This window comes from Penicillium maclennaniae (genome assembly GCF_028827695.1).
Source record: "Penicillium maclennaniae strain IBT 15551 chromosome Unknown utg000007l:1.0-4884863.0:1.0-4888362.0, whole genome shotgun sequence".
In the NCBI taxonomy this organism is placed as follows: Eukaryota; Fungi; Ascomycota; class Eurotiomycetes; order Eurotiales; family Aspergillaceae; genus Penicillium; species Penicillium maclennaniae.
Window position 1 is genome coordinate 4755475 of NW_026623219.1, and position 11608 is coordinate 4767082.

Consider the following 11608-nt stretch of genomic DNA (forward strand, 5'->3'; position numbering starts at 1 on the left):
GCAAGGACAAACGGAAGAACCACTGGCGCTTCTCCAAAATTATCTAGATTAAGAATCACTCCTTATCTCCCTGACTGTCGTATAGCTTATATGAAGTTCTGTTCATGCCATAACGGCTAGTATTGATGACTGATGTATTACCCATAGTATACGCATGCCCCGAGGATCTAGCCTCTTCAATATTGATCGGTGAATGCCAACAAGGTAGCCACCAATAACAAATGAAAGGAAAGAGCCCCGAAAGCCCAATTGAGCCGCAAACGGGAAATTGTCCTCCTTTCGTTTTAATCCTTCCAGCCAACTCGTTTGGCTATGAATTTGACAACATAGACAAGGCCAAGCAGTACAGGGACCTCAATCAATGGCCCGACAGTGGAGGCAAGCGCTTGGTTGCTGTTGGCGCCAAACGTTGCGACTGCGACAGCGATCGCAAGCTCGAAATTATTGCTGGCAGCGGTGAGACTTTGAGTGGCTGCTAACTTGTAACCAAATCCGAGCTTGTAGGTCACCAGAAGGGTGAAAAAGAAGACAATGATGAAATAAACAATAAGCGGAGCGGCGACTCGCACCACCGATACAATTTGATGCACCACGTGCCGGCCCTGGGATGCGAATAATACGAGGATCGTGAAGAGGAGCCCCAGAAGTGACCATGGGCTAGCCCACTTCAGGAAAACCTGGTCGTACCAACGTGGGCTGGTGATCTTTCGAAGAGTAATGCGCGTGATAATTGCAGCACCAAGAGGGATACCAAGGAAAACAGCCACGCTTTTGGCAGCAGTGGAGTAAGAAAGTGCAACTTGGCTGCCAGAGTGACTGATGACCTTTATGAAGAAAATGGCTAAGGGGGCAAAGAGCACCATTTGCAGCAGTGAGTTAACCGCAACAAGAATAGCGCAGTATTCACTGTCGCCACCAGCAAGACCGGTCCATATGAGAACCTATTAGCGATGATACATTAGTCCAGTTCGGGCATACTATAGGGAAAGGGCAATGTACCATAGCAATACATCTGGCCAATCCAACTAAAATCAACCCTTCTCGAAGCTCCGGTTCATCTGGTAGGAAAGCCCATGCCAGTGCGAGCTAAGGAAGTATAACGTTAGCAAGTTTCACCGTGACGAGTCGAAAAATTCTCACCATTAGGAAAGGCGCAATAATCCAATTAACAAAGATACTAAATGCAATCTGGATCCAAATATCACGCTCTCGGAAGACGTGGTGTAAAGATTCATATCGCACTTTGCAAAGAATAGGATACATCATGACCAAGAGACCGATAGCTTGCAAAATTTAGTTAGAGACTGTATTGTTGAAGATTTCTTGAGTACGTACCAATCGGAATAGAAACCCCGACGAATTGTCCCTTCTGAAGGGCAGGTCCCGTATTTTCCACAAAATTTCCCAGTATGATTCCGATTGCCATGGCCAGAAAGATCCATACGGCCAAAAAACGATCTAGCCAGCCAAGCCCTTTGAAGGCTGATTGCTTGACCGTGGACTCCTCGATCTCGTTTGTACTTTGTTTTTCAACATCCTTAGTCTTAGAATTTGTTGACTGATTATTCAATGTTGTGTTGTGAGATTGCGGTTCGGCCTGCACGGGCAGATTTGCCTGAGGAATTCCGCTAGCCATGTCTAGGATCAGCAGATTCAATGCGTAAAATGCTTCACAACGTCCTTTGTCGGATAAAGAAGCTGTAAGAAAATTCAATAGTAAGCAGTGATCATTCGAAAATCTGCACCAACTGAGCGGAATAGTCTCTTAAATATGCAGAACCTAGAGTTCGTCTTATAAGAGAGAATCTGCCGCTAGTCCTAATATAGTAAGACTGGTGATTAGTGATAGCCAATCACACCGGACGAATGACAATCTGTCGGCTTTGACCAATAATAATCAAGGAGTGACATAGCGGCAATGCTCTAGGCTTGTGATTTGTCAGTGATGAAAATGCTGCACTATCCTTCCAAAAACCCTCGGCCAATGATAGTGTCGGAGTGAGACACAGATTCCTATGTAGTGAGAGCACATAGAGATGGCCATGCGAGTAGTTTCCATTGACAGTTCCTATATGGCTGATAATACCGTCGGTTCACCAGCTGCCAGCGCAAGTTTTTCAGTAATGAATGCCTGAGTTCATTTTCATTGATCAGACGATACTTTTGACTACGGCAAAGTAAACTCGGTCTAAATGCGGTTTCGGCATGTACTGCGACTACGGCTCACAAAAAGGCCCTCGTCGAACGCTATTGAGTTGTGGGACGACGCCGCTGTATGAAGAATGTTCTAGATCAACGGGTTACTAATTCTTCCCCTTTTCCAGCCAACACGTGGTATATATATTTGGAGAACAGCCAGTGCATCCCTTTTGTACAAAAATAGCGGCATTGCCATACCCTTTTTCTCCCATTCCTCATATACCTTAAAGACACCAACTATTATACCCACCAATCCTCATATTCAACTAGCTACTCGCAAGGACTACTCAACCCAATACTCGAAAGGCATGCCCATCATGGCCAATAAGCCCAGTGTCTTATTTGTCTGCGTTCATAACGCCGGGCGCTCCCAAATGGCCGCCGGCTTCCTTTGTTATCTTGCTGGTGACACCATTGAAGTTCGCTCCGCCGGATCGGCCCCAGCCGAGTCTATCAATCCCGCCGTCGTCGAAGCCATGCGTGAAGAAGGAATCGACCTCAGCAACCAAAACCCCAAGATCCTAACTGCCGACGCAGTGCAAGCCAGCGATGTTGTGATTACTATGGGATGTGGGGACGTTTGCCCATTCTTCCTGGCAAGCGCTATCTCGACTGGCAACTGGACGACCCCGCTGGGCAAGGCTTAGACGCTGTGAGAGCTATCCGTCACGAAATCCGTCAACGTGTTAAGAAACTTATCACTGAGCTCCGGTCTTAAAAATCAACAATTTAAGCATCCTGTACTTAAGACCCGAGTCCGGTGGTGATGTGGCAGTCTTCAGCATGTGTTGAGGATAGTGAACGGTTGCATGGCTGGTATTTCCATTGTTCTGTACTATTTATGACTTATCCTCTCGCAGCTATGATATCACTTCTAGTACGTCACCTTTTGTCTCGCAACATGGATTGGAATCAAGAGATACCCGTGTTACTGACGTTCTGAAATTTGGTCCGACTGTATGGGAGCACGGATGCAGAAACATATCCGTAAAGTCAAAGTAAAGATAAGGCCCTCAGTATACGGCGTCAGTCTTATATACCTCTTCACAATCTCTTCATAGTTTGTTTCTATAACAGTACAGATGAGAAAGATGATATATGGTGCAAATGTCAGTAACCATTTACAATCGGTATATTATCCGATCATGATAAATCACTACAGTCCGAAATTGGACAAGGGAGGTAGCCAGGATAACGCACAGTGATCCGTCCTCATGCAATGTAACACAGGGCTGTCTGATGCTCAGTATATATACCAAGCGAGAGAGTGTGTGCCGTACAATTTACACAGAAAGTGCGTACAAATCAGCAAGGTGGCAATGTAAAGTAGACCTGTTGAACTTGGACATAGCCCCTTTAATTTTCCATCCTCGTCGGGGAAATTGCCATTCCCCTTTGCCCATGCTTCTGGTAATATGTGAGCCGGAAGATTGCAGGATAGATTGCAAGACTTCAGATTTGATAGTAATCGAATCATTCACATAATATGCCGACCGAAAGATTTCCAGATACATACCTGTTATTTGTCCAGAATGTCGAAAATCGACATATTCTTCACCATGCAAGTTGATCCGAACCGCATCCGAGTTCAGATCGGACGTCACGAAGTCTGAACGATTATGCATTTTCGATAATTCTTGCTGCAGTTATGCAAGACGTGAACTGACCTGTATCGTGAAGACTAGCAAACCGACGTGATTTAGGGATATTTTCGGGTATGTAGCTTATCAGGTCATTAGGTCGACCCCTGACCTAATAACCTGATAAGGTCAATTTAGTTATACCCTATAATTACTGGTAATTACTGGTAGTTTACACCCCAACGCTAAGTGAAGGTAAATTGGGCGCCGAGAAAGGCTACTTTTGACGCCGATTTAAGCGTCCTATTTACCAGAATATTAGTCATTTGTCAGCATGAATATCCCCCGGCATGAAGGAGAATGTGTTATTCCGCATGTTTGTTGTATTTGCATATCTATTCCGATAACGTGGTCGGTAAGCGAGTGGCGCATGTAAGCGAGCGGCGCACCCGCCCACTTTTTCTCTATATCTTGACACTTTTATCGACCACAACGCCTTTATATTGATTAATCTCTAGCTTTACATGTATTCCTCTTATGTCCGATCTGTCCGCAATTAGTACATTGGGGTGGACGCCGCGTCTTCGGTGCTAGTGTGTCCTGCGGTAGTAGGCTTGGTAGAGCTAGAATTGCCTAAGAGGGCTCCTCATGAGCTTCCTCGAGCTCTAATGCTTCTCGTACGGATAGACCGTCATCGTGGGCTATCCATCTAGTCTTACGAGCACGCTTTCGCCTTTGCGTAGCGTTTGCGGCACGTAGCTGCTTATTTTCGTGCTCGAGAAGTATACCGTTCTGCATTGCGATCTGACAGCCTTTAATAAGCTGGTTTAACGCGGTTTGCGAAGGCGATGGCGGACTTTTTGAGCGTCGCTTTAAGAAAGCTTTAATTGAGGATGCTTGCTTTAAAAGCTTATCGATATTCGCGGGCGTATGTGGGTAAAAAGCGCTTGATTGACTACCGCGGCTTATGGGAGGTATCGGCGTCCGAAGTTAAATATTAAGCTTTGATAGCACTTATTGAGGATCAATCGGCACTAATCCTGCTGCTCAGAAGCTATTTTGTATTGTAGTTGGTTTATAAGCGTCGACGCGAGCTTGTGGGTATATAAAAAGGAAGTTAAGTTTATTAATATGGTTGATCCCGAGCCGTATCTTTTGGTCGATTAGACCGCCGTATAAACGCTTTAAAATAGCAAAATATCCGATATTAAGAGGCTGAAGTAGATGCGAGGAATACGGTGGTATATAGATTGGGATAATTTCATGATCCGCGCAGATTTGATCGAACTCTGGTGTTAGATGACTCCCGTGTCCGTCGAGGACTAGAAGTCAATATCTTCTATGCGTACGATGATTTATTAACGGAATAAATTGTTTTTGAAGCCAGCGAAGGCCTATCTCGTCGGTTGTCTATCCATTTGCACTAACTTCGAAGCGCCAGTCGGGTGGAAGGTCTTCAAACCATGCTTAATTATATTTTTGGCCTTTAAAAATAAGCGTCGGCGGAAGCACCCACCCCGAAGCGTTAATTGACTTAATTATAGTTACCCACTCGCGGTTTCCTGGCTGTAAAACTAATCTCCGACCGTAGTATTCTGATCGGGTAATCACCTTTTGGGCCGTACAGAGGCCTATTGCGAAGCCAGTCTCGTCAAAGTTATAGATATCGTCCGGTAAGATACTATATTGCTGAATTGTGGCTTGTACGAGGTTAAACCACGCTCGAATAATCTTTGGATCCTCTTGTTCTGCCCGTTGGTAATTATAGCGTCGAGAAAAGCGAGCTTTAAGCTCTGGACGGCGTTGGGTAAAGTTATATACCCATTTTTCGCCGACGGTCTGGATAGGGGTAGAACCGCGCTTCGCAAGTAGAATATTCGCCATTTCTCGTACGTGAGCTTGCGTAGGGGCTGCACCGCGTGAATCTAGCGATAATATCCGTTGCTGGAGTATATCCTCTTCGATTTGGGTCAATTTATGACCATTTGCGCGACGTTCAGCGCGGTTTGTAGTACCGCGTAGTCGACGGCGGAGCGTGGTTCCAGGCACATTAAATCGACGTGCCGTCTCGCGTATAGACGTGATTTCCTTATTTTGAATGGCTTGTATAGCAATTGATAAACGGCCCTCTTGCTGGACAGAATCCTGGCTTGATCCGACACGAATTGGAGGCATAGTGCTTGATGGAAGATAAATGGACGCGCGGAGATGCGAAAAAGTGGGCGGGTGCGCCGCTCGCTTACATGCGCCACTCGCTTACCGACCACGGTATTAGGAGAGGTTAAAAGTTCGCTAGAGTTCGATATTAGCGGTCTCCGGTTAGGTATATATTATTATAGTTAAGGTATTGTAGTCGTATACTGGGTAGGTAGTATTCGCGTAGATATTAACTGGCGCAGTAGCTATATCGTAAGGTCTCCTTATATAATTACGCTAAATATCCGAAGCGTTAGTAGTAAAAGTATCTCTTTTTCTTAATCTCGTAGCGTTTTATACTACTAATATATTATTAGCCTATAAGGAACCCTTTATCTAGGATTAAGTCCGTCCCTTTAGCTAAGTCGAACTAGATCCTAAGCGACGTAAACTTTCTTAATATCTTATCTTTTTTTTTAAGCTACGCTACCTCTTTAATCCGGAATCCTTAATTAGTTAATTTATTCTCTTCTATAATTTTCTTAATTACTTATATATTTATATTCTTTAGATTAAAGTCCTTAGTTAGGGTATAATATATAATAATACTAAATTATAGCTTAACTAGCTTTATATTATTTCCTAGTTTATTTAACTATTCGGTATTATTGCGGGCCGCTTCGGCTAATAATATATTCTTAAATTAGATTATATATTCGGTCTTAGTAGTACTAATTCTAGCGACTTAGGTATCTTATATAAATAATATACTTAATAAAGCCGTTCGGATATAGTTATTAGCTAAGTCTATAAATAGGTATTATCTAAAGGTATTACTATTACTATTATTATTATCTCTTAGATCTATAAATAATCGCTAGGTACTAATTCGGATATAATTCTGATTTTTCTTAGGCTATTAGTAGATCCGCTAGGGGGGCTAGGTTACTATCCCCGGTAGTTATGGCGGCCTATAATTTAGCTAAAGGTACTAAAGGGAGTACTTTAAGTTAGGTTCGTAGAGCCTATATCTCCTCCTAGAGCTTCTTATTCTACTCTTAGAGTATATTTTAATTATACTTAATCTCTTAAAGTTCGCTTTAGGTAGATTCGATAAGTATAATTTAATAGTAAATAATATCTTTTAGCGTATTAATAAGCTTTTATACTTCCTTAGTGGTCACTCGTCTTATAGACTCTCCTACGAACTCGGGGTTTAACCGTAGTGTACTAACGAACTTGTCTCCCTAACGAGGCTATCTTCTCTTACGAGGGATAATCTATGGTTCAAAGTCCTTAACCGAGAGAATTTTAGTAGTGCGTTCTGGGTTTATAGGAGGAATCTCGGGAGGCCCCGTTAGTGGGTCCGCTATTAGGCCGGGGTTAGTTCCCGCTCGGTATATAATAACAAATTTGTATTATAATAGTCTTAATCGCAGCTAAGTAAATCGTTTCCCGCCTTTTCGATCAGGTACCGGTCACTCGAAGATTACAGGATCCCGATCTTACAGTATGTCTCGAAACTGGTGCCACCACCTACACTCTTTGTTTCTTCCCCAACCCCAATGCTAAGATTAACTAGTCTGTATCTAGAATAGCCCCGGAATATTAATGTTCCTGTATCAATATCTATACAGTATCTTACTCTAACTATTGTATAATGCTATGTCTTATAACTGTATAGGTGATCCATGACATCGCGAGGATGATGATAGTAAGTATTCCGTGCCATCCGAAAATCGTCGCACTCCGATATACCTCAACTTTTTCTTTAACGAAAGCCTAAGATACTACGACGGTCTTCTTACGGGAAATATAGCATTTACACTCTCCTCAGATTAACGGATCATTCTTCTGCGAGTCCGACCGCGGAGAGTAATCGTGTGGAGTTTCGTCAAACTTCGTCAAATAACATTAACACGATAAAACAGTAATGCATATAGCGTTTACGCAGAATTAGCTATTAGCCACGGCAGGCATCAACCTAGACTCGCAGTGGCGTAAGAGGGGAGATAGTAAATTAAATATAATTAAGTGAGCAAATGCAATTATTATTGTATAAATGCGTAACAGGATTGCGGTGATTTTCAAGCTCGAAAAATTCAAAGCTAAAAAAGCTCCCAACTCTCCGTTAAAATTTCTGAATTTACCTTTCCTTAACGTTAAAGTGAACGATTTCACTATAAAGGCGATCGTGATTGAAGAATTTGGCGGGCCGGAGTCGCTTATTATTAAGGATATTGCCCCACCAGAACCGGAAGGAGGCCACGTTATCATTCGCGTGAAAGCTTTTGGGGTCAATTATGCCGAAATACATATACGGAAAGGCGAGTGGGCGGAGTGGATGCCTATTAGTGGCATTAAGTGCGTCGGTATAGTTAAGGCCTGCCCTAGTGGTGAATTCGAGGAGGGAACTCCTATAGCGAGTCTTATGGGCGGTCTCGGGCGCACTATTAGCGGTAGCTATACTCAGTTCACGAAAGCTAAGGTCTCAAATGTTATTGCACTCGGCTTAGCAGCTTTAAAGCTTCGTTAGGATCAGCTAGCTACTATTCCGGAATTATACGCTATAGCATGGACTTGCTTATTTCGAAACCTTGAGCTCTTAAGCGGGCAAAAGCTCTTAATCCGCGGCGGGACCTCCGCATTCGGCAGAGCGGCAATTAATCTCGCCGTCTACGCTGGAGCTTATGTTATAGCGATAACCCGCAATAAAGGACGAGCGACTTAGCTGACGGCTCTGGGTGTAGAGAGAGTGGTGACTGAAGGACTAAACTTATCTAAACGCTTCCCCGTTAAGTTCGATGCGATTCTCGAGCTTATAGGCAATAGCACTATTCTTAACTCGCTGAAAATGGTTTATCGTAGTGGTAGAGTTTGTCTAGCGGGTTTTCTAGGAGGCCTGGCGCCGGTACCGGATTTCAATCCACTTCTATAGATAGTAAGTGGCGTTCATTTCAGTTTCTTTGGTAGCTTTCGGAACTCCTGAATTTCCCCTATCAGATATGCCCCTCGCGGAAATCGTTAAGATGGCGGTAGGTGGAGAGCTAAATACCGAGCTATGGAAAGTTTTTAAGTTTGAGGAGATTAGCGAAGCGCACCGTTTAATAGAGAAGAATAAGGCCCTAGGGGAAATGGTTATAGTCGTGGACTAAGCTATATATAATATGTAATTATACAGTAGGAGAGTACTCCCTTACTATAAGAAAGTTACTTACAGTAAGAAAGTTACGAATAATCTCTGTTTGTACTCTCACCCTTATTAATATAACCCGCGTTACAGTCGTTCTCGAAATTGCCTTGACCAATACACACTTGATTACTCTTTTCTGGCCCTACCGCCAAGGCCTTAGCGCAGGTTAATTATTGAGGGGGCCGTATTCAAATAAGGGGCACCGTGATATGCTCACTGTATAGTATAGTATTTTACTATGTAAATTCCGTAACGCGGATAAGAACCCAGAGGAATATGTCAGAAAGGAGGATTTCCGTATAGGCTAGTATTCTGCAGACCTATCGAGCTAACCGGATAGTCGGGGTGGATAAATTAATTGAACTGATACTAAAGATCTGTTGAATAAATCTCTAGGGGTTATACCCGTATACTACGACACGATTCTTCCGGGTTAATTCGAATCACTATACAAAAATATAGGGAAATTCCGCGGATGCTAAGTAGGCTAGTCCTAGAGAGGAATGGCGGTAGCATCGCTATAGAATCTGCAGGGGTTGCCTGGCTCCTAGATAATATGCTAGGTGGCTACAAATTTCCTAATAGGGTGCACAGTATATCTAATCTGCGGGATTATGTTCTGTTTGCCTTGGGCCTCTTAGAGGAAGTTTATTATGGTACGTCGGGAAATCGGTGTCACCACCTATACTCTTCGATCGCTTCTCGAAGAGCATAGGACGTGGGGATCCTGAACTAGATGGTCAATTCCCTTAACCACTTAGAGGACAGAGGTAAGTAACCCAGAGCATAACGATACTTCACAAATGTATCTATGAACGTATATTTGGAATGGCCTTCTCCACAGTACACATTAATTGATCAATTTCTATCTAGAAACTTAAGGATAGACCATAGGTTAAGTATACCTATATTGATCGCTGGAACGCCTGGATCTTTGAAATTTATCTACCCTAGATTATGATAGAACAGTGCATTAAGATACTAGCGATCATATTTAGTGTAGACTGGCCGTTCGTCCTTCATTAGATGAAGGTTGACTCTGAAGGTGAGCTTGTTGCGAGCGAAGAAATCATTTATAGTCTTCGCTGTCTGATTCTGTCGCTCTACCCACTACTGGGGATGGATTGAGAGTAGCCGCGTTATCAGTGCATTAATCTCTCTCCTCCAATAGTCAGGTTTTTGGATTAGGCTCGGGATTATCTCTTCGCCCCTGATCGTGCCCAGGTAGACTCCGCCTAGCTCACTCTGATTAATCACCACTGGTGGATTGGGTTGGGAAGTAAGGATCATACTGGACGGGTCTTTCGTATCTGAATAAGATTATTATGCTTTGCATAATAGATAATGCAAATTGTTACCGACCAAGACGAAGAAGAATTCGTGTATCATTAACAGAAGCAACTAAACTGGAGAAGAAGAAGAAGAGAGAAAGAGGGAAACGAGCATCTACGAAACAAACCCACTTCTATCCCGAATCGGGTTAGACCCACGGCTCCTTCCAGATCACGTTCCCCCTCAGGCCTCCCTCAGGCCACAAGACATTCATACGTTATATAGTCCCCCTTTTTAAAGAGGCTCGCCCCGAGGCTCTGGTCTTCCATTATCTAGATAATTATCCACAAAGTAATTATTTAAAGCAGCGTCCAACCACACTAATAACCGTATAGGCGGTCCGGGCAGGGCTAGGTAACGCTTATAGAAAGCTATTAACTTATTCGGAGCATTTTTAAAATCCCCTGCGGGATACCAGTCGTCGTCCTTAATACCGATCTACCTAGCCTTATATTAAAGCTTCCGATAGCGTAGTCGGACGTCTACGATTTTATCGACTTCCTATTCCTATTAGTCGTTAACTTCTATTAGTAAAGCTAGGTCTGCGATCTGACCTATGAGCGGATCGGAACTCGCCGCACGGCGGAGCTTATCTGGAAAAAAGACTAAGTTAACCTTAATAGAAGACGGTAAGTCGAGCCAATAGCTATAACCTTCCTTCGAGAGGATTTTGTAGGGGCCACTAGACTAATCAGAGAGTTTTCTACTTAGCCGGTCAAGTTTCTAATTCCTAGTGGTAATAAAGATAAGATCACTAATATTAAAATCTACTTCCCGGCGGTATTTATTAGCTTAGGCGCGCTAACGCTCCTAGGCTTATTTAATCTCCTTTTGGGTATCTTTCCAGACCTCTTAGAGTCGCCAAACGTAGTCCTAAGTATCCTACGTTAACTAAGGCGACGTAGACGGTTCCGCGGGTGCGTCCTAGTTAAAGGATATCCGGGGCTTATATCCTCGCTTAATAAAGAAGGGAGACCTCTTAGTAGAATCCTGCTATAGAGCTATAGCGGCAAAATCCGTTACCGGAAGCCAGTCAGACTAATCGTCCTAGCGTTAATTCACTAACACACGAAGTCGCTATATTATATATTAGTTCGCAATCTCGCTCTGGCTATCTATCTAGGGGTAATATACTGTCGATAGCTTACGCTTAATCCTTAGGACTTAG

General features: G+C 43.4%; 2 protein-coding genes across 2 annotated transcripts; one reads left to right on the forward strand and one right to left on the reverse strand.

Annotated features, from left to right (window-relative positions):
* Positions 1-284: 284 nt before the first annotated feature.
* N7477_008975 (arsenic resistance protein) lies at positions 285-1636 on the reverse strand (the record flags this gene model as incomplete). The annotated part of the gene is made up of 4 exons (XM_056970637.1): positions 285-941; positions 1000-1086; positions 1141-1283; positions 1336-1636. 4 exons carry the CDS (start codon positions 1634-1636, stop codon positions 285-287), a joined length of 1188 nt encoding a protein of 395 aa, XP_056820669.1.
* An 880-nt stretch (positions 1637-2516) lies between these two features.
* Positions 2517-2846, forward strand: N7477_008976 (arsenate reductase ArsC; the record flags this gene model as incomplete). Its single annotated transcript, XM_056970638.1, has 1 exon — positions 2517-2846. The coding sequence occupies one exon, from the start codon at positions 2517-2519 to the stop codon at positions 2844-2846; it is 330 nt and encodes a 109-aa protein (XP_056820670.1).
* Between the last annotated feature and the right edge of the window lie 8762 nt (positions 2847-11608).